Raw genomic sequence first — 26,974 nt, 5'->3', positions numbered from 1 at the left:
GACCCAACACTGAGTGTTACAGGCTAAGGATAGCTGTACTAGAAAGCCTACACCAACTAAAATGGTGAATAGAGAACACAGCTCTCCTAAGACTTACGTCGAAAAACAATATAAGAAAATTCTAAAGGAAAAGAATAGAACATTTTGGGAAAGAGAAGGAAAGAAACTAGTGGAGGAAGCCACATGAGACCCATATACTGCCCTAAGCCCCAGAAAATCAACCAAAACACATTACACCAATATGAAAGAATGAGAGACGCACTTCGACGACATACTGAACAAGGAAGGACTAAAAGGACGACCAGAGGACAAACAGGAGGTATTGCCACATACAACTACAGAATGGGTCCCATTGGCCACAAAAGAGGTCAGTGAATATTCAAAAAATGCAGCCCGAGTACGAAAGCCAATCTGCACGAAACTCTACAATAAGTACATAGAAACAGCCTTCATTCCATAACAGTGCATACAACCGACAATAAAAGTGCTATATTAAAGGGAGACCCATTAAGTCCTCTGTTACTTATTCTTGCAGCAGAAGAAGATGTAAGAATACCCAAAGGGAGGATGTAACATCATACCCATACGGAGACAATACTGTAATAGGCTCAAAGGACATTGTAAAACTACACTAAGCAATAAACAACATGGAAGATTGTTGCACTGAATGCGGCTTCAAAATAAATGTGGCAAAAACAGAAATGATGGTGCTCACAAATGGTGCAAGAGAATCTGCATCAGCTGAGATCTTCATAAGGGAGGGAAATCTGAAAATTGTACCAGAATTGACGTAAGTGGGGTCCAACACAAGTGCAAAATGTTTCACAGAACATGTGACAGAGAAACTAACGCAAGCAATAATGACTATCCGTGAAATAATCCACATTAGACGCCTCATCCCAGAAACAGCAATTCCATTATTCAGAGCCAAAATCTCACCAATACTGCTGTTCACCATAGAAATCATCAGATAACATCTCACAGTGAAAAGCCTAGCGACATTATGAAGAGTAAAGATGACCTACTCAAAGAAAGCACCTGGAGTGTCTAAAACAACGCAATCTAGATTTGTATACCTCCAAGTGAGGGAATTGTTCCTCACTGAGCACCTATGGACAAACCTGATGCATCGGAAAAATCTACTAAAAACACTGAAGGAAAAAAGAGAAGACATAACCCCAGAAGTTTACAGTACAGGCACCCTGATTGACCGAACATGGACAAAGGAAAACTTCAAGACGAGACATGTGTTTACTAGAGTGGCAGTCTATGGTTTCCACCACCTTACTTGCAATAACATGTCATATCATAAACCATATGAAATGTGAGAGTGTAAACTGTGTCATCAAATATGTAAACATTACCATACAGAACTCTGTACGAAAAGGACATGGTCAATAAGTGGATATGCAAACTGCAACATGTACTTTGAACTCGTATGGCTAGTTGGCTGAAATAAATTATTACATTTTTTTTCCCCCATATCTTCCAAATGAGATGTTTGGCCACCAAAAAAGTTACAGAGAAACAATATGTCCAAATCATTGTGACCAAAGTCTTTTAAGTATTTTTGGAATGTGTTATGGATGTTGTGTATGTTACACATGCCGAAATCAATCAAGCTTTTTTCCCCTAACAGGGTCAGGGACTCATTCATAAGATGAGATTCAGAGGTTTGTTAACATTGGGTCCATCATAACGTATCATCTACATCCATGGTTGAAATTTTATGGACACCTAATAAGAATGGTTGAAAACCACTGAAAAAAGATCTTCAAGTACATCATATCATTACAGTTTACCTCTAAGTAGGTAGAAGCGGTCAAAAGATATGCGAAAGAAACTGGTATTACACTAGTGATGATCCAAAACAGAAGAATTCAGAAGCAGAGTCAAAAGCATCAATTCAATTAGAGAGAAACCAGTTAAAATGAGATTCATATATTACATTTCCGAGAAGGAGAAAGAGGAGGTTCTAGGAAGAGGGGAAAACTAAGCTCAAAAATCCTTAATTTTTATGTTGTCTGTTATTGGCCAAACTCAGAAGAAAGAAGAAAAATAAAACTGACTTTACAGACCAAAATTTAAAAATACTGACTGAAGTTGGTCAATCTGGAAAATACTGACTTTTTTTAGGTCTAATGATTTTACAGCCCATTTTTCATCTCTGCAACTGGTTCAAATACAGTGTACAGTACAGCTCCCTTTTTAGGTGCAGCTCATGAAGTTCATTTAAATGAGCCACTTTTTATGATAATACTTGTTCACTATATCATTACCCCGAACACTGTTGCATTAGACTGCAGTTCTGTGATATAGTTGGGCAACATTGCTGATGTTCAAGCTGCTGTTGATGGGCAAACTGAGTTGTCCACGAAGTGTGGAGAATATTTCGCATTGCAGGGTAATATCTATCTCTGTATTTGTTCATCTCTCCCGTCCTCTCAATGACAGTATTACACCCAGGTGCCTGAGTGAAAACAGTATTGTTTCACATTTGTTTGAATGTTTGTGCATGTATACATAGTCATATGTTTTTTAGTTCTTTGTCGTTGTGTGCAGCAATGGAAAAAGTGGACAAATGAAAGACTTACAAATTTAATAATGTGGCTCATCCCTGACCAGAGGTATGGGAAGATGAAAATAATCTACACAAAAATTACAATCTGAAAAAACAATTGGCAAGCTGTTGCTGATGAGCTTGAAATCACACTTTGATGAAGCATACAAAAAGTTCTGACATCTTTGAACCTATGCCAAATGTGAGGCAAAAAAGTGTATGTGGCTCTTCATCCACATGGTTTGAATGCTGTCAGTTCAGGGTGTATACATGGACAAGGAAAAAAAATTCCCAGATTTCCGGTTACAAATACACTTTTTCCATGTTAAGTGACAGTATACTTTTCCTTGGAACAGTAAAACTTATCAATCCTTTGAATGGTTATGGTTTTATATGGCGGCATACAATTTCCCAACCCTTTCGTAAACAAAACTCAGAAGGGGGGGGGGGGGGGGGGGGGGGGAATTGCAACATTTTGGAAAGATCTTTGATGTGCAGCACCACATACACTGCACATTTTCGTATTACGAAAGTATAAATTAAAATTGTACCAAACACCGCATGTTACTTCCTGAAACATTGAAATCAAGATTGTGATGCGCCTTTGTAAGCCAGTCATAGCTCATGTGACGTGACCTTGCCAGCCGATACAGCGGATATTAAGAGCACAGGACACATGATATAGTCAGCCAGTAGCATTACCACTGCTAAGTAGCATGAACACACAAACAGAAAAAGTTAATGGTTTAGATTAATATACATAGTGTTGCTACAAGAAAAGCAAGCCTTTCACATATAATATTGGTAAATTATTCAAAATGACAGTCACAATTGCATTATTTATTTTCCCGCCTACTTGTTTCATAACTATCATAGTTACCAACCGTGCACAAGCAGGGTGACGACTCCAGCGAGCGACCAATGGTGTAAATTGCTCTGAAGATGACCCCATTACGGGATGAAACCGGTTGGCGGCAAAATAAATAATGCGATTGTGACAGTCATTTTGAATAATTGATTATAAGTAAATTAATCGCTGTTTATCTCCATACAACTATGTTGTCTAAAAATTTATAATATTGGTCTTGACAATTAATAAGCTGCAAGAGAAGCTAAACTTTCAAGTATAATGTTGATCTTTTTTGCGCGTACTACACTTCAAGATACATCACACGAATGTGCCAGTAAAATTTCTAATAATTACATAAATGTCTGATCATCTGGGCTTGAAATTTTCTGAATGGTTGTTCTCAAAGAATTGATTTTTAAATTAGAGTCAAACGCTCTGCGAGTTAAGAAATTCGTTGCACATTCTCACATGTAGTTCATCTTGTGTAAAAGGAAATTTACTTCCAAAGTAACACTTTTCAATCAATCATTCGCAATATTTTGCTGCAATGTGTTAGAAAGAGGTTTGTTTCAGCAGTTGCCATAGAGTGCCAGATAACAGGCGTCACCATGCTTGCACAGCTACGATGACCCAGGAAGCCCGTATGTTTGTACGTGTAAAACATTAAAAGATCTTACATTATGTCGTAAAAGAAACAAGACATCAGAGGATACTGCAAGAGCATCGAAATTTCGTGAACCATACTAACATGCATAATTCAGCTTAAAGTGCCCATTCATATGTCCAGATTCAGTTGTCAATTTTCTTGTAGTACCAGTACCATATTATGTCATTTTTGGTACTTTATTATGGCATAATGCCATATGTGCTAGAAGATGAAACCATGCCCTTTTGAAATGCAGCGAACAGTTGAAACTAGCCAACAGTGTGGAATTAAACACTTTGTTTCAAATACATTGACTGCCTCAGCGGAAAAGATTAATAAAAGCCAAATTCCTTTAGTGAATTGTCTAAAATAACTTCATTGTTTTACTAGGCAATTAATTCTTCGCTGAAATTGCCGCCCGGGGCAGATATCCTGGTTTGCTCCCAGTGAATATGGCAGCTTGCGTGTGCCAGTAAAATTTTTCTGGGTAGCATCTTACTGCGTGCTGCTACTGCTTATTCAGCTAACAACCACTCTTTTGTATCCAGTAGCGGGAGAAGGTACTACACATGCGCGACTCAACCGCGCACGCGCAAGCCCATGCACCTGCTTCCAACTGCTCACAATGAATCTAATGTAAACAGTTGTGACGTTAGTTGGCTGGTTTAAAATGGGGAGGGGGAGTCCAAACTGCGAGGCCATTAGACCCTTGTTCAAAGTAGAACAATTACCCATGGGGAAAGAAGAAAACAAAGAAGACGTATGGCACAATAACAGGAGAAAGGAGGAACCAGAAGAAAGACAGAAGGACAGCAAACACTACAATGGACAAAACAGGACAAGAAAACCACAGACAGGTGCAAGAAACTGGGAGAAGAGATTAAAAACAAGAAAGCAGATTACCATGGCTGGCTGACCATGAGAATAAAAAAGGAGAAGCCAGCCAATCTGCAACACATTAAAACCTCCACCCTAAAAGCCCTACGGTGGAGAACAAAGAGGGACAAAGGACATGTGCCAAAACTCAGACCAAATGATAAAACCCACCCTCACAAATAAAATGTAAAACTAAAGCTGCTGTTGAGGCATTGTCGCCCAACACCGCAGGTAGGGTGCTGGGAAAGTTAAAAGTCCGCCACAGAGCGGCTAAAACCGGGCAGTCCAGAAAGAGGAGGATGACTGTCATTTGGGAGCCACAGCGACACTGAGGTGGGTCCTTGCGACGGAGGAGGTAACCATGTGTGAGCCACATATGGCCAATGCGGAGCCGACAAAGGACAACCAATTCCCTGCGAAAAGCCCGCAGGAAAGACTTCCACACATTTGCTTTCTCCTTAATGACACTGAGTTTGTTGTGTATACTGTTATGCCACTCCATCTCCGAAAGCCAAAAAACCTTGCGGCGTAAGACAGAGTGCAGGTCAGTTTCAGAGATGCCGATCCCCAGGAGTAGCTTCCGTATAGCCCGTTTGGCCAGCCAGTACATTGCCTGGGATTCCAATGTGCCCTGGAGTCCACACAACCACCACTAAATGACTGGAGCGTTCCAGGACAGAGATGGCCTCCTGGATTATCGCTACCAAAGGATGGTGAGGGTAGCACCAGTCGATAGCTTGTAAGCTGCTCAGGGAGTACGAACAGAGAAGAAACGACTCAGCAGAACAGAAACTGAAGTACTGAAGTGCACGAGATACGGCCACAAGCTCTGCAGTGAGAACACCGCAGCCAGCATGCAAGGAATGCTGTTCAATATGGCCTATATGGACATATGAGAAGCCAACATTTCCATCGGCCATCGCCTCGTCACTGTAAACAATTTCAGGGCCCCAGAACATGTCAAGAATCGAGACAAAGTGACAGCGGAGAGTAGCGGGGTTAACGGAGTCCTTAGGGCCATGCAAAAGGTCCAGATGAAGCTTTGGACAAGGTGTACACCATGGAGGTGTACATGAATGGACCTCAAATAGAGGGAAGGACTCCAGTTCAGAGAGGAGGGATCGAACGCAAAACACAATCGTGAGCCCTGACCGGGCCACCGATGCAGGAGATGTACTGCCGCGGGTGGGGAAAGGAGACGGAATTTGGATGCTCAGGAGAACTGCGAAAGTGTGCCGCATAACTGTCTAGCATTTGTGTACATTGGATGCGAAATGGAGGGACTCCAGCCTCAACCACGACACTGATCACCGAATTCATTCTAAAAGCTTCCGTCGCTAGGCGAACACCACAGTGGTGCACTGGGTTGAGTAAACGCAATGCTGAGGGTGCCACTGAACTGTAAACCAGACTCCCATAGTCAAGGAGGGATTGAATAAGGGCTCTGTAGAGCTGCAGCAGCGTACAGCCATCTGCACCCCAGTTGGTGTTGCTCAGGCAGTGGAGAGTACTGAGGTGCTGACAGCACTCCCGCTTAAGCTGGCAAAGGTGAAGTAGCCAAATCAATCGGCTGTTGGAAACCAGTTCTAAGAATTGATAAGTCTCCACTACAGTGAGCAGATCGTCATTAAGATAAAGTTCAGGTTCTGGATGAATGGTATGATGCCGACAGAAGTGCATGACACACGACTTTGCGGCTGAAAACTGCAAGCCTTGGGCTACAGTCACTTACTACACCCTATGAATGACTCCCTGTAGGCAGCACTAAGAAACTCCAGTACTGGAGGAGCAATATGAAATGCAGAAGTCATTCGCATAAAGAGAAGGAGAGGCTGACGGCCCTACAGCTGCTGCTAGGCCATTAATGGCCACTAAAAATAGAGATACACTCAATACGGAGCCCTGGAGAATGACATTATCCTGAATATGGGGGGAACTATGGGAGGCACCAATTTGGACACGGAAAGTACGGAGCAACGGGAAGTCTTTGATAAAAATTGGGAGCAGGCCTCGAAGATCTCACTCGTATAATGTGGCAAGGATATGATGTGGCCAGGTCTTGTCATACACTTTTCGTAAATCAAAAAAGATGGCAACCAGGTATAAAAGGCTGTTCAAGATGGCAGACTCAAGGGACACAAGATTAACAGTGGTAGAGCAACCCTGGCGGAAGCTGCCCTGACATGGAGCCAGTAGGCCACATGACTCCATCCCAACTGCCGACACACCATATCTTCCAGCAGCTTACAGAGAATGTTGGTGAGGCTGATGCGCCGATAGCTATCCACATCAAGCGAATTTATACCGGGTTTTAACACTGGAATGATGGTGCTCTACAGCCATTGCAATGGAAAGACGCCATTGCACCAGATCTGGTTGAAAATGATGATGAGATACCGCTTGCAGTCAGACGGGAGATGTTTAATCATCGGACTGTGGATCCGTCCGGCCCAGGAGCTGTGCCGGCCCACTATGCAACGGTGCTGAGGAGCTCCCACTCTATAAATGGGGCATTATAGGGTTCACTAAGGCATGTATTGAAGGAGAGGACTTTTCTTTCCATCTGCCGTTTGAGGGTGCGAAAGGCTGGAAGGTAGTTCACCGACACAGCGGCTCAAGCATAGTGCTCAGAAAAGTGCTAGACAATCACGTTTGCGTCTGAAGAGAGCACACCATTGATATTATTGCCAGGGACACCTGTTGGGGTCTGGTACCCAAGAAGACATCTGATCTTTGTCCAGACTTGAGAAGGTGATGTATGGCAACACCCAATGGTCGACACGCACTTCTCCCAATACACCTGTTTATGTCGTTTTATAAGCAGGCGAACATGGGCACAGATCTGCCTAAATGCTATTAGGTGCTCGAGGGGAGGGTGCCACTTATGTCGCTGTAATGCTCACCGACACTCTTTAATTGTCTCAGTGATTTCCAGTGACCACCAGGGGACTGTCTTTCACCATGGGACACCCTATAGAACGGGGGACCGCATTTTCCACTGCAGAAATTAGCGTTAAAGTGACCTGCTCAATCACAATATTGATGGCACCATGTGGGGGAGATTCAACGGTGACAGCAGAGGTGAAAGCTTCCCAGTCTGCCTTGTTTAAAGCCCATCTGGGATGGTGTCTGTGGGCATTACGCCGGGGTTAGTGACAGGAAGGTGGGGAAGTAGTCACTACCACATGGGGCGTCATATGCTCTCCAGGGATAGAAAGGAGAAGTCCTGGGCTGCAAATTGATAAATCAATGGCCGAGTAACTACCATGAACCACACTAAAATGTGTGGCGGCCTCAGTATTTAAGATTCAGAGGTTGAGTTGGGACAGTAAATTTACAACATTTCTGCCATGGTCAATAAGCATGGTGCTACCCCACAAGGGGGTTATGGGCGTTATCATCTCCCAAAAGTAGGAAAGGTTTAGGAAGTTAATCAATCACCACAGCCAATATGTTCAAGGGTACCGCACCATCTGGAGGGAGATATACGTTGCAGACAGTTATTTCCTGCGTCGTCCATATCCTGACAGCCACAGCTTCAAGAGCAGCTAGAGTGGGCACAGGTTCACAACATAAACAGTTCAGGACATACTCCACCTGACACACTATTATTTTTGCTACGGTTCTTGTAATATCCCCTGTAGCCGCGAAGGGCATGGATCTGCACTGTCGGGAACCAGGTTTCCTGGAGGGCAATGCAGAAAGCAGGTGTTAAGCTGAACAGTTGCTGCAGCTCAGCCAGTTGGTGGGAAAAACCGCCGCAAATCCAGTGGAAGATGATGGGATCGTGAGACCGGGAAGGCATGAAACACTCAATGAGGCAGTCTACACCTCACGGTCACCAACTTATTTTCTGAACAGGCTACATCCATAATGTCTGATGGTCGGGTGAGATCTAGATCCTCAGCAGATGCCAGAATCTTCACTTCATCCTCAGACGCAGAGCTTGTAGGCAGTGGTGGTGTGGGTGCCACCGCAATTCCCTTGGTCTTGGGGGTCTTCTTTCTGGATTTCTCTTGCTTATCCGTGGGTTTCTCCGGCTTGAAGGGCTTCACTGATTCAGTCTCCGGGACTGAGAATCATCATGAAGCTGTACGACCAGCTGCTTTTGGGCACTTCAGCCACTGGCGGGTGTCATCTTTCCCACTAGCAGAAACCTGGGAAGGGAGTGACCCAAGGGACCCCTTCCTAGCAAGAGGAGCCAAAGAAAACTTATGCTTCTCTGGCTGAGAAATGAGGACTGGTGTCCCAGATGGTTGGGAGGGGGGGGGGGGGGCACTAGTGCTCCTGAGGTGGGTGGTGCAGGAGCAGCAGGTAGGGAAGTGCCCCCCACCATCTAGGGTGCAGGTGTAGTCTTCTGGCTCTGAGAGCTGATTGGAACTCACAGAACTGACAGGGCTTCAATTGTTCTCGTAGTGGCAGCATAAGAGGAGGTCATAGCCACAGGATGTAGGCACTCAAATTTCCTCTGGCCCCAGTGTAAGTCAGTCGGGCCATGGTCTTTTATTTCACAATTTTCGTTTCTCGCTGTAAAATACTGCAGTGTGGTGAGCAAGGGGAATGATGCTCTCCACAGTTGAAACAGATCAGAGGCGGGGCACATGGAAGATTAGGAGGGGATGGACATCCACAATCTCGACATGTGATGCTGGAAGTAGAGCGGGAAGACACATGGCCAAACTTCCAGCACTTAAAGCAGCACATAGGGGGAGGGATATATGGCTTGACATCATAGCAGTAGACCACTACTTTGACCTTCTCAGGAAAAGTGTCACCCTCAGATGCCAACATGAAGGCACTGGTGGCAACCTCATTATCTCTCTGACCCCGATGAATGCGCCGGACAAAATGAACTTCTTGTCTTTCTAAGTTGGCGTGCAGCTCGTCAGACTGCAAAAGAAGGTCCCTGTGGAATATAATACCCTGGACCATATTTAAGCTCTCATGAGGCTTGATGGTAATGGAAACATCCCCTAGCTTGTCACAAGACAGTAATGCCTGTGACTGGGCAGAGGATGCCTTTTTATCAAGACTTACCCTGACCGTAATTTGGACAAGCCCTACACCTCCCCAAACTTGTCATCTAAATGCTCCACAAAAATCTGACGCTTCATTGAGACAAAGGAGCCCCCATCAGCTCTCATATATACAACGTGCTGGGGCAGATAAGGCTCGCTGCCATCCTTAGACTGGCATTCCTCCAATGGTGTGGCCAGGGAGGGGAATGATTTAGGATCATTTTCCTTGCATTGTACTGAGACTTGGAACACTGAAGAGTCTGCTGGCATTTCATCACCAGCAATTGATGACTTGGTACGCTTCATCGCACGTTATCCCACATGATGCCACCCACTCCAACCAGGGGCCCTCCCCAAGGGCGTCACGCAGCTGCAGCAAAGGCCTCCTGGCAGGATGGCCATTTCTGGGAATCCCGATGCCCCAGGGTCACGGGCATCTACTCCTTGGCATATGTGGGGAGTTAACGGTGCAGGCATCAGCAGAGCTATCCCTGTGTAGTCAAGGGGCTACAACCAACGGGGTACATGGCGGCCCCATCACAATGGACTGGCTACAGTGCTGGATATGCGGTGCAAAGAATTTAATGGTCATCGTTGGCACAGAGAACGACACTGCATAGCAAGTGGAGGAAATCGCACCCAGGAAGGTGTCCTCATTCAAAGGATGGAGGATGAGAGGGACTGCAATACCATGATGAGAAAGTAGGCAAAACATCTCAATGCATGATGGATAAGGTGCACCATGGAAGGCACCTTTTGCCAATTGGCTCCATCTTCAGGAAAATTTTGAAAAATGGAGGTCAAACCATACACATAAAGGCAGGAATACCTTGGGCCTATTCTAACCCCTGTTCTAACTCAGGCCTGTCACGCTCGTCAGAGGCAATTTGTTGTTATGAAGCATTGCATAGTCTTCGTAAAGCCTTTGGCACGTTTTGCTGCTGACAGATGCTAGTATGAGCACTGTGTGTTGTTGTACATGGCACATTACCTTTCCAACTAAAGTTTTATTTTAGTTTTTTTTTCCTCTCATTAACGTTTTATTGCTCCAGTAGCGGTATACAGTAATATCCTTTTTTAGAGTATTATTTCTTAGCAGCTAAAATTACAAAAATTTTACTGAAAACTATATTAAAAAAATCCCGGTATTCTGCAAAATTCCTGGGTTTTCCTGGTTTTCTCCCAGATAAAAAAATTCCCATGATTTCCCTGGATCTTCCAGGTCATTTACACTAAATTTCATACAATACTGAGGAATATCTGAAGTAGGAATTGATGGTATTACCTGGGGGGGGGGGGGGGGGGGGGGGGGGGGGAATGCAACTTTTCTTGATGAAGTACTTCTACCAAAGCATTATGCGCTCTTGATACCACAAAGGTTGTAGGAGGGGAGGAGGGGGAGGAGGAGGAGACTGGTGTTTAACGTCCCATCAACAATGAGGTTATTAGAGTCAGAGCACTAACTTGCATTATGCAAGGATGCTGATGGAAAGCAGCAGCGCCCTTTCAAAGGAACCATCCCTGCATTTGCCTTATGCAATTTAGGGAAATCACAGAAAACCCAAATCAGAACAGCTCGGCGCATGTTTGAACCACTGTTCTCCCGAATGTGAGTCCAATATGCTAACCATTCCAAGAAGTTTACTGATGAATAGTTAACTTTGATGTGGTACAAAAAACTTTTGTATGTATCGCCAACAGCTAAAAACCAGAGCATTATCACCAGTCAGGTTGTAATTGGTATACCCTGCCTTCTATTTGTATTAGTTTTAGCATTTCTTGGACCAGTTACTTGTATAAGAAATTCAAAATCATTTTTCGACAGTCTGGTAGGATTCCAGAACAGCATCAATACATTAGTTAAATTATCAACAGCATTCCACTTACTGGAAAAAACGACATATCCACAAAGCCCAATTTCTCTTGGTATTTATAACTTGATTTCTTGTGTTATTTGAAAGCAGTACAGCCACTCTTACTTCCACCAGGTCTCATCCTTCCATTTGTCCATTTTCTGGCAATAGTGTAGCCATTTGTAATTACTTCTCCACCAAAAATGTGGCACCACAAACACTGCTGGGTGTGGGCGGTTGTAATGTTAGAGCACACGTAACTGCAATTTGTGTGGCCACAATGTTGTCAGACAACATTATTGTGATGCATTGTTGGCAATATGCAATCTTTATAGCCTAAGTGAAAGACCCATACAGTGTGCTTCCACTCTTCTTCGACAACAGCTCAACTGTTCCCGACACTGCCCTGGCCCAGGCATGGATGAAGCAGCCTCCACCTCCTCACGACTTCAACAATGCCTTGGATTCCTGACCTGCCTTCCTCGCATGGATGTAACACTTTAAAACCTCTGCATTCCATAACACTCATCCAAAGGCTTGTCTCCTGCCTTCCTCCAGCTCCTCTGCCGTCAGCAGTTCCACCTCCTGCACTGACTGCTCGGGCTCCAACACCCTTGCCAGCTCTACTCCCAGGCCCCCCCAGCTTCAGGACCCCCAGCCCACCCTTACGCCCCCTCCATCAGACCCTCTCTTTTACTTCCTGTGCTCTCAGCACCTGATCACTCCGTGAACTCTCCTCCGTCTGAGGGTTGTGTCACTCCGCTGATCTCAGCATGTCCCCTGCTGAGAGATTACGCTACCTTCCTGCCCGTTGTTGATGCTCAGTCCACACCCTTGGCACCCTCCCCCCTCTCCCAGGACTCTTCCCCTCTGTGTTTAGGTCACACTCACGTCAGGCTCTTGCTTTCTTCTCTGACAGGTGATTTCACAGTGCATGTCGTGTGCATTACAGGACCCCACACTGCACCACCCAGAACTGGTTGCTCTCCAGGAAGTCTCCATTTCTGACTGTTTCCTGTGGCATCAAGGACCTTCTGCTCTGCATAGAATGCCTGCCTTTTCTCATAAGGAAAAACTCCACGGGACACCAGCTGAGCTCACCCAGAATTCTTGTTCTACGGTCTTGAAAGTTTTGCTGCTCCTTCTTGACCACAATACCTTATGGTGCTTCTTTGAGCAGACACACCCCTCCCCCCTTTCCCTCTTTGTGGCTGCCTCTGTGCCACTAACCACTGGCCCTGCCTCCAGTACCAGGCTTCTGCTGTTGCTTGTACCCATACCTGGGTCTGCCATCCTGCTCTGGGATGCCTTTGCTCTACAGAAAGCACTACTCTCTTTGTGATGGCTCTGTCATCTCTTCTTTGGGGAAGAATGGTCGCAGTATTCTCAGCTGCGGCCTACTTCACAGCTGCAGGTCACACAGCACTATTTCTCCACCATCTCCTCATCAATAAAAAGGGATACTGTACCTTGTGCTTTGGGTATGCCCCTCCCACCAACCGCACAGCGGTTTACCAAAAGTTGCTGCCCTTCCCATACACCAGTAACATGAATGTGGGGTGGGACGCCACACTTCCAGCAGCCGCACCAGTACCACATGGCGCTATGCTTGCCGCATGTAGCACTGTTGTTGTCGGCACTGTCTCGCCTACACGAGGCATATGCCACTGCACTGCTTTCCTGGCACTCTTTCACTGGACAGCTTTACAGGATGCTGCCTGGCCAGTCTCCAAGCAGTTGACATCGAGACTTCATAGTTCTCTGGACTTAAACACACACACACACACACACACACACACACACACACACACACACACACACACACACACACACAATTTGGCTAGTTATTACTTTTACTCCTAAATTATGGCACAATAAAATGCAATTAAGACTAAATGATGTTGTCCATTTGACAGAATGATACAATCTGTTTGAAAAAGAAGACTATATTAGGCTTCATTATCTAGAACTCAGTGAGCATAATTGATGTGAGAGTTTCACTATCATAACATTTCATAGACAAGAGTAATAACATTTTCAGGTTTTAATCCTTCAGAAATTTTACAATTTATCAAGATAAACAACTGGAACAAACACGGAAAAGGATAGAGACACTGGAATTACAATGTAATGTGAAGACCTGCTTGCACATTATGAACAACTGAATCTACAACTGTGGAATAACATTCTTTCTAAATTGATTAGACTAAAAATTCTGATCAGAATTGCTCTGTTTTTACGTAAAACTTTGGCATACCTTTTGGGTGCTCAAGTGCCACATGTTTTCGAAGCTGTGTCCATGTTTCAAAAACCTGCCTACATTCACCATTGGAACATGTGTGTTGTTTATGACATCGCATGTGCCTGTTGAGATCCCCAATTTTCAGAAATCCTGCATTACATATCGTGCATCTGTAAGGACCAGTGCCGATTTAAAACTATACAAACAGAACATAAAAGAATGAAATGCTTGCTTATTAGCAAAATTATACAAAAATCAATTACTTCTGGAAGTATTTGTGCATCTTTCTTTATTAAACTCAGTGGTCTAAATGATGGAATAAATAATAAATTTCATGCCTCTGTAATCTGATTTTCCTCACTAGGAGCTGAAGCATATAAGTTTTCAAGCAGCACAAAAAAACGTACATTGGTCACATTACACTACAATAATTTCAACCTGTCAACTAACAAGAAATCAAGAGTAAAACTGTGAGCCGACTGGCACTGGAGCCAATGGAATAGGGAACTTTACTGTATTCCAGGGTTCCATAGCTTCAGTGATATCAGAGTGCAGAATTACCTTTCTACCAGTGGCAGAGGAAAAAATAAAATATAACAACAACAACAAAACACAACAACCTGACAAATTTTCACATTTAACTATCTCATGTAGAATCCATTACATGTCATGACAGTTCTTTTTCAAACCCCATCAAGAACTAATATCAACTTTGCCCAATGACACCACCACCTCCTCCTCCTCCTGACTTTTCACTGAGTATCTGCCTTTTTTTTATTATTATTCTTTACATTTCCTAAGGACATGTGCATCCATATTCCAGTAGTAGAATGAAAATTATAGGAAGAGAAATAGGCAAAATTCATTATCAAAAATTCCTGTAAAACATCTCACACCTTTATGTCCATTTGGATAGGTTACTAAAAGAATCTGAATTTAAATAAATCTAGTTTATCCACCTAATCTCACAATGTAACAGTTTAATGTGAAATACATGGTTAAATGTGGAAAAATTGAAAAGAAACTTAAACCCTTTATAGTGTAACTAGTAACTAAACTAGAATGCATATTAATGGTTAGAAAATTGGTACTAACTGAATAGGTGGCACACCAGTGTGCTCATACATATGTGCTTTAAGCTGACTGTGCTTCCGGAAACTCTCCACACACACAGTGCATTTAAAAGCTTTTGGTTCATGTTTTGACTTGAAATGCTTGTTTATGTTCCATTGGCTTTTCATCTTGGCCTCACATCCTGGGAATGGGCATCTGCAACACCACAGTGACTTTTGTTATACAGCAATATTACAACAGCAGGAATATATTCTGAAACTCCAATTACCTGAACAAAATTTCTAGTTCTTTGCGCTGATGGGTGTTCGCTATGTGCCTCCTGAGATGGCTGTTAGTAGTGTATGCTTTGTCACAACCATCAAAACTGCATTTGTATGGAAGCTGTGAAATAATTTCACAATTAATATCATTTTAAATAACTAACTTAACAGAATATCACAATGCAATGAGTAAAAATGCCACTATTTTTACCACAAACGGGTAACCACAAAGTACCTTCTACATTTGTGGTGGGTGCCAATTTTTTACCTGTGTTTTCAGTATGTTTACAAATTCAGTTATTCTGCTCAGGAACGAAGAAGATACATGTACATGCTCTTTTAAATAAACCAAAGGCAAAATTTTGATTATAATGTCTGCCTAATTGCAATTTTCATGCCTCTCACCCACATTCTGCAAATCTAGAGTTGAGGGTCGCGGCAGAGGGGGGAGGGGGGGGTGCTGGAATGGAATCATTTACTTTCTGCACCATGTTAATTGCAATTACTACAAATGCCAGGTGGCCAACATAGGCCTAGAGGACCATATTCGATACTAGTCATTGGCTTTGACCAGTGATGTAATGCTAAGGGCTGCTGCGATGTCACATTTTGGTGTGTATTTTCAGTTTGGTAATAGCTGATGAAGCAAATGAATATGGAAGCAAAAAACCTGATTGCTGTGACAAGACTGATACCACAGATATCACATTACAGTCACCACGCTGTTTATGACATTCGTTACACGTTTCCAACATTACTGGTCAAAGTTGACATCTACCATGGAATATTCCTCTTTATCCTCTGACAATGTATGAGTTTTGGCCAGTCACAAAGTTTTTGTGTATATTTACAAATATATTTGATGAAGTATTTTGTCACTAACTGTGACTAATGGCGCACACTGGGTACTTCCAGTTGCTTATTCAGTAGCATTCAAGAAAAAACTAATGAAGAGCTAATGAAAACTTGTCACACAGCTTAAAAGGACACACAGAAAACCACTAGTTAAGAAATTATATGTAATAACAGTATATCTACATATGTACTCTACAAAGCACTATGAATTCCGCGCATGATTGAAATAGGAAGTTCGAGTAATAGTGGTGGTATTCGATAAAATATCAGGTAACCGTAACTAATAAGTCATGCAATGGTATACTTTTATTGTGGCCCAGAATGAAAACCAACAGCAGCAATTTATTCAACACTATATTTAGTGCAGCAATCCTGAATTCTTCAATGGACAGAATAGTGTTTTTTACACTAACAAGTGGCCACAACCAAGCTCTCAGCATTACTTTTCTCTGCACACAAGGAATTAACTTTTTCCCCATAGGATGGTAATTATTTCAGTCTTCTGTCCTGTATAGGTGTTTACTTTGTTTCTCAGGAAGCCTACGTTCAATAGACCTTCAGGTTGCACAATTTAACTAAGGACACACAGAACATTTGTAAATCATTATTTGCTAAATAAAATAACGACTCAAACTGCATGGTCTACATGAAATTGTATTTGCAGCAAAATAATTTAGAACCTACCTCCCCAGTATGCGTAGACAGGTGGGCTGCCAGGCGCCATGGCCTACTGAACTCTTTGTTGCACCCAGGATAGTGGCAAGTGTGCTGTTTTTTTGTAGGACTTGAGTCATCTTCAGAGTCTGACACTACTACCTTCACAAATGCACTGGTATCATACCTTTTAGCATCAGTGTAATCCACATTGTCTCCTGTCTCTGTGGCGGATGTTTCGCCCGATTCTGAGCTGTGACCCATTGAATTTACGAAATGAACCCAGAAAGGGAAAGTATCACAAAAAACTACTAGTTCCTCGTTTATCTCAATAATACATTATCTTCAGAAAAATTCAGGCTTCCTGAAAATAAGGCAATTGTTTATTACAGTACATTAAGCATTTAATAAGCACACACATCTTCCATCCACATAATGTAATGGAATGTCAGGAGTTGCAAAGCTTAAACTTTCTTGACACTTAGAAGGAACTTACTCTCAGATATTTGTAGGCTATACATCATGTTATTCGATGTAATGTTACTCATAAACAGTTTTAAAGGAATAAGACAGCCATAAAAACGACAATTTCAAAATAAATGTGAGAGAAATTTTATCCTTGATCCGAAGGTACACCAGTTTCTACAGCTAGAGTAACTGCAGAAACTATTTTTGCCTGAACTGTTACTTACGACAAATTACAGCCCGAAGATATTTCTTCTATACGTGGGGCTAAAAATGAATTAGTGATGTTACGAAATTTCTCAATTATTCCATACCGTTATTTTCTACATGCGAAGTGCTCTCAATGCGTGTGTAGAATTCCAATTAAAACTCGGGTAAACAAAGCGTGTAACACTACTTCATGAGTATCAAAATTTATAAGTTAATAAACTCGTTCCACACTGCGTTATTAGGGTTCCATTCAAATACTTATAATCTTTTTAAACATTTACATATTACCTGCGGTATAATATTGTTAAATTCTACTTACGGCAACGGCGGTTTCATTCTGGGAATTATGTGACGTTTACATTAATGAAAATATTTTGTTATGAAATGTTCGCTTTACGATGATAATTAATTTACCCAACGGACAGGAGAACATACAGTCATACAACAACCCGTCAACCACACACAAGCAACAACATTAATAATTTACTTCCTGACAGGGTCGTTGCCAACATCACAACACTACGCCGCCAGAGTAGTAAGTAAAATTTTACCCAAATTATTGAACAAATACTGCAAAATATAGAGCAAAAGTTGAATGGAAAGCACTCTTTGCCGTGTGCTTCACACTTTCACAGTGGTACACATAATACGGAATTTACGGAACGGGTGAGGGTCCACTAAAGTTGGCACCCTGCGTCAGCGTCTTACTAAAACAAGATGGCGACTAGTTATGAAGGACAAGTAAGCAAAGAGCCCATGACGGAAGAGCAAATTGAAGGTGTGAGTCTTCCGTGAGCGGGGAGTTATTTCGGCCGTCCTCGATTGCTGCCAACATTACACGCATACTTAACACGAACACCAAGAAAAGTAAAGCAATAATTTACTGTGGTTAAATAGAATGCATTTTCGAATAATGTTAAATTGCAAGTATTTTAGGTATACTTATCGGTATATAATATGCCTTAATATTTTCAATATAAACTAATTTATTTGGAAGTATGAAAGTATATAACTTGAGGATAGCATTTACAGTGTCGAGATTATTTTTTCCTGTAAAAGAAATTACTTCCCATATATTTTTTTAAAAAAAGTAAGTTGTAGCGTTGTTGACTCGGTACTTCGTAAGCTAATATTTTGACCAGCGTAGTGGGTATCTGCTCCATATTATCGTCACAACAAGCAAAAAGCGCCTTATTTTCGTATTACATTGAACGAGTGAGGTTGTACCGGTTCTTGAATACCCTCGTAAGGTGAGCATTACAGTGTTGAAAAACTATGTAGTAGGTGTTGACAAGTTCTGTTTACCAAATTATTTTGCTTGTCGTATCATGTCTTCGCGTAGATATTCTACCAGTAGAAGCATAATTATTTGCTAAAGTGCAAGTGTTAATGTACCGGTTCAATAAAATAACTGCTGGTAAGTGCTACAATGAATTCGTGTATAAGCCGATGCACGTCTCGTACAGCAAGCGTAAATAACAAAATGCAATTGGTATTACCGTACAGAGACGAAAATTATTACAGAATTTGTTGGCGAATATTCTTTGTCCTACATTACTTTTGCGTGTTTGGACCGAACAAGAAAAATAAAGAATGTTATGACCAAATAATATTTTTAGGCGACAACCAATAGCAGAAATGCAGTATGTCGTAGGAAACATGACAAGAGTGCCGTGTTATAAATTCTTACTTACCTGACAGATTTGAACAATAAACCTTTCACATGTAACACCTGATCGAACGCGGGAATAACATCCGTATTACACTCAATTATTGTGCACATCAAAATAACAAAGCTTCATAACTAGATTATTTGGCGCACTTCCTGAACAGTAATAGCGTTCAGTTTCTCTCTCGCCCCTGATAGCGAACAACACCTCGTTATGAAGCTCCGTTATTCTGTTTTGCAGAATAGTTGTGACTGATACGAAGTGAAATGATTAAGCTCCACGCTTTTCCGACTTGTGGATTATGAAACCTAATATACGTGTCTGTATTATACATACGATCTGTTGGTAGTATTAATGTATGTATAATACGTACCACTCGTTCCAAGTGATATTAGCATAAATTTTCGTTTTCATTTGTTCCGAAATGCATCTGATTTTGGAAATCTAGTAATAATTTAGACAGTTCTTATCCAAATCTGCGAAAGTGAAGTGAGCAGTGCATTGTTATGCAATCGTTCGTGATGTGCAGTTCCGTCGATATATATCATGGACTAACTTAGGCAAAGTCTGCTCTCAAAGCCTATTTACTGCTATTACTTGTTTTTTAAGTTATGCAGAGCTTGGGATCTCGGGTGACGGCACGCCGCTAACACTGCCGCTTCCCTCTGCACTGGTCACTGCAGTCGACAATCAGTTATTGTATTCGAGCCGTAAAAACTAAAATGGTTTCAGAAGAGACTATAGACCAATTCACAAACGATGACGGTTTGTGCATGTCAAGGCATAAGGAAAAAACAGTCCGATGATGAAGTGTATAAAAAATAGAAACCACTTTGTGGCTGGTTACTCTATACCATCAACAATTTCAGTTTAGAATCTCTTTGGACGTATTAACCTCTTCTTGGCCACTCATTAATAAAAAATAAAATAATGCGTTCCACTGCTCCAGTGTTCGTTCAACAGTTGAAAGAAATGAAAGCCAACGAGTCTGCGCTGGATGTAGTATTTTATGTGCTTTAAAGTACATATATTTTTAAAATTGAGCTAGCTGACATTGCCGTTTGCAACTTACTTTTAAGTAATTATACACATGTCTTGCAAGTTCCTCTCATCGACAAGGAAGTGCTTTGCAACCGTCATTAGCACACAAGTGAAATGAATGAGAAATGCATTTTGATAATATGATTCTAGGGAGAAACTCTCTCTAGTCGACAGGGTACCGAATTTTGCTTCCCTACCATAGCATTTGCACCATCTGAGTCAAAACCAACGACGTTTTTTAATGGAATGTTGTGTTGTATTAACGGTAGAGTGAGTTCTTCATACAGGTAGCCGCAGTTACATCAATTACGGGCATATCATTATTTCAGTTAAACTGAAGAATCTTCTCAATATTTGGCTTTAAAGTCTGTTGTAATAGCAGACAACAGTGCAATGACCATGCAGTATCGGTACTTTCATCTGCCACAATGAAGAATTTGACTTTTTGGATAATAAAATCATTTTATGAGAAGGTGCTGCAGCATATCTTAAAACAACCGTGCTTTTGTTCCTTTTCACAAGAAGATTTTGTGCTATCTTAGAATCAGAAAACGCAATTTTTAACATAGCTGTCAGCTAGGAATGCGGCAATTTTAAGCTCCGCTCCAGCAACGCAATTTTAAGCAAAGCTCCAGCGTTGCTGTGCCTTTAGACTAAAACTTTGCAAAAGTTAAGCTGATCTTTGCTGTGGTACCACTCATTTTCTTGATTGTATGTGTTTTTTGATACAGTTAGAGTAGCTACTATAGAATAATTAGTGTTTGCATTTTGCCGTACAGCAATTATTAAGGGTGTCGCTTCCATGAACGATATGGTGGGTCCTCCTCCAATGCATTGCATTACCGTATTGTTGAAGCCTGTGCTGAGGTGTCTTCGTTTTTAGTTAACCCACGTCTTTGGGTCTTCTTTTCTTTGGTGTAGAAACACCGCACATCTTTCATCACTACCGAACATTACACTCGCTTAATAAATTACACAAATTAACACAAGATACCATATGCTATATGATACGGCGTGCTACGTGCGTCGCAGATACAGTATGTTTCTTTCTTTAATTTTTGTACACAAGGATTAACACATTGCAGTACTGATTTGTTGGGTGCACAGGGAACACTCAATATTCCACAGGATGCAGTTTACCTACCTGCTAGATTTGTTCTTCGTACAGTTCTCAAACGTCGACAGAACACAATAAAAGTTGGGATTGCTGGAAATTACAGATGCGAGAGAAACTTGGGGAGAGGATAAATATTACCGAAAATCCGTTCTTAGAGGGGGAACTTTCGCTGATATTTTCGATGCCAAATACAGCCTCTGCTCAAATTCTTTCGAAATAGGTGCAAATAACGGCAGCCATTTGTAAAAATGTTTCGTACTGTGACTGGTGGTGTTAGAACGACATGGGCAAAAGATGAAAGCTACCGCACGACGCTGACAGCAGTTAAGTACCAAAACTCGAAATCTAGACTGTAAGAAACAACTTGTGCTACACGAATCTCGTACAGGAAGTGTGTTGATAACTGATGATAAAATAGTGCTTTCTACCCATAGTGAAAAATTTCATTGTTAGGTGTAGTTTGACTCGAAACCAATCTTATTGTTCTTAAGTAAAATACGAAACCAAGTTCTACGTCTATAACCCTTGTCTTCTTATGAATAAAAAAATTGACACATAAACTAATTCAGGAGAGTAACATGGTTACGACATTGGTTCTCGACAGAGGAGTGAATACGCAAGTAACCAGCAGTAGAAATACAAAATATCAGAGCACTGTGGCTGACCCAAGTGACTACAATGTTCGAATTAGGTATGAGAAAAAAAATGAAAACGGAACGTATTTAAGAAAGTTTAGAATTTATTAATAGATAAATCACTTCCACGAAGGTAGGCTGGTTGTCTTTCTGTGAGGTAGTAGGCCGAGAGTCATGTATCGAACATGGTTATGAGTCTTCAGTCATTTTCTTCTGTCTGGGGACCACAGCCTCGATAAATCCGGAGGAGGACAACATTCCACCACTCTGTATTTCAGATTACTTTATTCTGGTATAGTAGTTTCTGGTACACCCCGTTCTGAAATGTATCTATAGCAACAGATATGACTACATCGTCGACTCGTTAAAAAATCACGTGCCAAGTTTATTTGTGCTTAGCATTGCCGTCAGTGTTGATCATCTTGTAATACACTTGTATATGGAACTGACACATGTGTATGACCGAGCAAAATAATCGGGCTGACATAAAATTTTCCTTGTCACTGTCATACAAATGCGTCAGTTCCATGAACAAGTGTGTGTTATAGCTATGCATTACAAGATGATAAACACTGACGACTGTGGTATGCACAAATACCCATGGCACGCGATTGTTTGACGAGGCAAGAACGATGTATCCACATCTGTGGCTATATATGCATTCGAGAATGGGTAGTGCCTGGAACTAATGCCTTCCTAAGCGTCACTTACACACTGTAAACTGATAGCAGAAAACTGAGAAATTTCATAAAAGTATCTGCCTCCGTAGCAGAGGTCATTAATACACGTCTGCTGTTGCGCTCCAGCTGAGACTAACCATCGGCCACAATTGACTCGCTACGATGCGTGGCGCAAAACCAAGGAAGAGATTGGACGCAGCGCATCCGATGTGGACTCTAAACCCCATCGCTAAGGGCGTTGCTAAGCAACAACGAACAAGTCCCGCGCAGTGTTCGTACATCTGAGGAAGTGGTTCTTCGTGCGCTCTCTATTTGGGCGTGTTTCTCTCTACCGAACCAAAATGATACGGTAGTGTACTGACGTGAAATATGTAATTTAATTTACATTCTATTTCAAAGTGAGTTTAGAGTGGAATTATCGCAAAACGTAAACTTAATAGATCTGTACCGAGAACTATCGGAATTGTGGAATGCGAAATACGATTATCACATAAAATAAAAAAAAACATGATCACACTCTTGAGTGCGACCTTACTCGATAAAATTCTGAACCACCGGTCCCCCCCAATCACCTCTGACCCACTCACGTCTGTATCATCACATTGGGTAACCCAGTCTTCCCATCAAGGAAGACATCAGATTTGACTCTTTGGAGGAATTTGTGAGTAACTTTACTTGGAAAGTATGGCTAAGCAGGAATGGCTAGAGAACAAATCTGAGGATGTAGCAGCATATATCGTTGTTGTTGTTGTTGTTGTTGTGGTCTTCAGTCCTGAGACTGGTTCGAGGTAGCTCTCCATGCTACTCTATCATGTGCAAGCTTCTTCATCTCCCAGTAACTACTGCAACCTACATTCTTCTGAATCTTTTTAGTGTGTTCATCTCTTGATCTCCCTCTACGATTTTTACCCTCCACACTGCCCTCCAATACCAAACTGGTGTTCCCTTCAGGCCTCAGAACATGTCCTACCAACCGATCCCTTCTTCTAGTCAGGTTGTGCCACAAACGTCTCCCCAATCCTAATCAATACCTCCTCATTAGTTATGTGATCTACCCATCTGATCTTCAGCATTCTTCTGTAGCACCACATTTCGAAAGCTTCTATTCTCTTCTTGTCCAAACTATTTATCGTTCACGTTTCACTTCCATACATGACTACACTCCATACAAATATTTTCACAAACGATTACTCGATGTTAACAAATTTCTCTTCTTCAGAAACGCTTTCCTTTCCATTGCCAGTCTACATTTTATATCCTCTCTACTTCGACCATCATCAGTTATCTTGCAAGGGGCAAGATAGATGCCCCTTACAGGAAAGTTAACGAGACCTTTGGAGTAAACAGAACCAACTGTATGAATATCAAGAGCTCAGAGGGAAAACCAATCCTAAGCAAAGACCGGAAAAGCAGAAAGGTGGAAGGAGTATATAGAGGGTCTACACAAAGGCTATGTACTTGAGGGCAGTGTTATGGAAGTGGAAGAAGACTTAGCTGAAGATGAGATGGGAAATATGATACTGCGTGAAGAATTTGACGGACCCCTGAAAGACCTGTGTCGAAACAAGGGCCCGGGAATAGACAAAATTCTGCTAGAACTATTGATAGCCTTGGGAGAGCCAGCCATGACAAAACTGTTCCATCTGCTGAGCAAGATTTGAGACAGACAAAATACTCCCAGACTTCAAGAAGAATATAATAATTCCAACTCCAAAGAAAGCAGTTGCTGACATGTGTGAGAATTACCGAACTATCAGTTTGATAAGTCACGGCTCCAAAATACTAACACGAATTCTAGACAAACGAATGGAAAAACTGGTATAAGTCGACCTTGGGGAAGATCGGTTTGGATTCCATAGAAATATATAAAGATGCAAGCATTACTGACTTTACGAGTTATCTTAGAAGAGAGGTTAAGGAAAGACAAACATACATTTATAGCATTTGTAGACTTAGAGAAAGCTTTTGAAAATGTTGACTGGAATACTCTTTCAAATTCTGAAGGTGGCAGGAGTAAAATACAGGGAGCGGAAGGCTATTTGTAATTTGTACAGAAACCAGATGGCAGTTATAAAGACTCGAAAGGGAAGCAGTGGGTGGGAAGGGAATGAGACAGGGTTTTAGCCCATCCCCAATGTTACTCAATCCGTATATTGAACATATAGTAAAGGAAACAAAAGAAAAATGTGGTTAGGAATTAAAATCCAGGGAGAAGAAATAAAAACCTGGAGGTTTGCCGATGACATTGTAATTCTGTCAGACAGAGCAAAGTTCTTGGAAGAGCAGTTGGATGAAATAAAATGTCGTGTGGCTAGGGCCACCCGTCGGGTAGACTGGTCCCCTGGTGCAAGTCTTTTGAGTTGACGCCACTTCGGAGACTTGCGCGTCGATGGGGATGAGATGATGAGAAGGAGGAGGAGGACAACACAACATCCATTCCCTGAGCGGAGAAAATCTCCGACCCAGCCTGGAAGCGAACCCGGGCGCAGTTGGACGGAATGGACCGAGTCGTGAAAGGAGGATATAAGATGAACACCAACGAAAGCAAAACAAGGATAATGGAATACAGTCGAATTAAATCATATGATGCTGAAGGAATTAGATTAGGAAATAAGGCACTTAAAGTAGTAGATGAGTTTTGCTGCTTGGGCAGCAAAATAACTGGTGATAGTCGAAGTAGAGATGATATAAAATGTAGACTGTTGATGATAGCAAGGAAAGAATTTTTGGAAACGAGAAATTTCTTAACATCTAGTGTAGATTGAAGTGTCAGAAGTCTTTTCAGAAAGTATATTTATGGTAGCGAAACATGGACGATAAACAGTTTAGACAAGAAGAGCATAGAAGCTTTTGAAAATGTGGTGCTACAGAAGAATGCTGAAGACCACGTAAATAATGAGAAGGTACTGAACAGAATTGAGGAGAAGAGGAATTTGTGATACAGTCTGACTAGAAGAAGGGTTCGGTTTCTAGGACACATTCTGAGACATCAAGGGATCACCAGTTTAGTACTGGAGGGAAGCGTGAGGGTAAAAATCGTAGAGGGATACCAAGAGATGAATACCCTAAGCAGATTCAAAAGGATGTAGGTTGCAGTAGTTAAACAGAGGTGAAGAGGGTTGCACAGGATAGGGTAGCATGGAGAGCTGCATCAAACCATTCTTTGGATTGAAGACCACAACAACAGAAACAACAAGTTTTATTGGTAATCAAAGAAATTTGAAATAAAGATTACATATTTTTTCAGTGCATCATTAAGAGTCCAGCACACTTCAGGAATACTCGTTGGGAGCCTTTACTTGGATCTGTGAAGAGATACATTAAACTGATAACAAAATTAAAAAGAAACAACAATAAAGGAGAATATTAGGCTGCTAAGATCGCGTGTTTTAATTAAAAATAAAAATATTACAACACGTCATCTTGGCTGCAAGCCATTCTTATTTACCAAATATGAGATCGCTCCCAGCAAGATGCGCAACTTAGATAAAAAATAGTGTTATTGCCATTCTCTCTTTAGAACGTACTGCATCTCTATAATTGGTGTCTCGATTCTTTATTACTGGTCCAGTCGTTCCACGATGTGTAATAAAAATATCCAAACTCTGCATTACTATTGTCATCCAACTTCTGATTGGTTTTATGCTGCGCTACACGAAATCACCTCGTGCGCCAATGTTGTTATCTCCCGAGTGGAGGCCACGACTTTGGGATCACGGTTTTACTACAAACTTTGTACACCTTTTGTACGCCATTAAAACAACATAATGTGCTAGTAGTAAGGTGCAGTACTCAGGTACTTCCGAGAAAATCGCAAAAGAACGTTTACGTGTCTATTGTGTAACTGATGTATCTGTGCATAGGGGCCGGAGATTAGAGTTCATTGCGATCAAGTGGCGAGTCGTAGTAGCGAAGTCGGTAAGGCAACGAACTGCCGAATCAGAGGTCGTGTACTGCTGGGTCTGAAAATATTCTGTAATTAAAAAAACTGAGTTAATGTATCAACGACGAACTGAAACGTGTCTTGCGCGTCCGCCCCGAGCAGATGCAACGAACTAAAACGAATAAAATGAGATTAAGAATAAAAAATTGGTTACCGCTCGAGCTTCGTAGAATGAAAAGTATAAGAGGCGATAGTTCAGATCCCGTTGAAACCTTCATTTTTGTAATAAAAGTGTAAATTCTGTGATATCAAAGAAATTGCACGTACACTATTCGTTCTTCCTCCATTAGCAACGCCCCACCGCTACGCGAGTTAGATGCCAAAT

General features: G+C 41.8%; 2 protein-coding genes across 4 annotated transcripts in view; one reads left to right on the top strand and one right to left on the bottom strand.

The window, feature by feature from the left end:
• The window catches only part of LOC124605646 (transcription factor IIIA-like), a 68,327-nt gene extending 50,088 nt beyond the window's left edge, over positions 1-18,239 (bottom strand). The window contains exons 1-5 of one of the 3 annotated variants that reach the window (XR_006978667.1): positions 17,883-18,238; positions 16,919-17,252; positions 15,388-15,500; positions 15,141-15,314; positions 14,061-14,215 (exon numbers count right to left, since the gene is read on the bottom strand). Coding sequence is in view for 1 of the 3 variants with exons in the window: in XM_047137468.1 (XP_046993424.1) it covers positions 14,061-14,215; positions 15,141-15,314; positions 15,388-15,500; positions 16,919-17,152 (676 nt within the window). In the remaining 2 variants the exon portion in view is untranslated. Of the gene's footprint in view, positions 1-14,060; positions 14,216-15,140; positions 15,315-15,387; positions 15,501-16,918; positions 17,253-17,882 lie in introns of all 3 variants that reach the window. The other 2 variants (XR_006978668.1, XM_047137468.1) reach the window with 2 other exon arrangements.
• Positions 18,240-18,694: 455 nt separating this feature from the next.
• The window catches only part of LOC124605841 (mitochondrial amidoxime-reducing component 1), a 118,117-nt gene continuing 109,837 nt past the window's right edge, over positions 18,695-26,974 (top strand). Inside the window, exon 1 of the mRNA XM_047137771.1 lies at positions 18,695-18,813. The gene's annotated coding sequence lies outside the window, so the exon portion shown is untranslated. The remainder of the gene's footprint in view (positions 18,814-26,974) is intronic.

The sequence above is a fragment of the Schistocerca americana genome, chromosome 3, assembly GCF_021461395.2.
Source record: "Schistocerca americana isolate TAMUIC-IGC-003095 chromosome 3, iqSchAmer2.1, whole genome shotgun sequence".
Classification (NCBI taxonomy): Eukaryota; Metazoa; Arthropoda; class Insecta; order Orthoptera; family Acrididae; genus Schistocerca; species Schistocerca americana.
The sequence above is the reverse complement of the archived record's forward strand: the minus strand, read 5'-3'. Positions and strand labels throughout refer to the sequence as shown.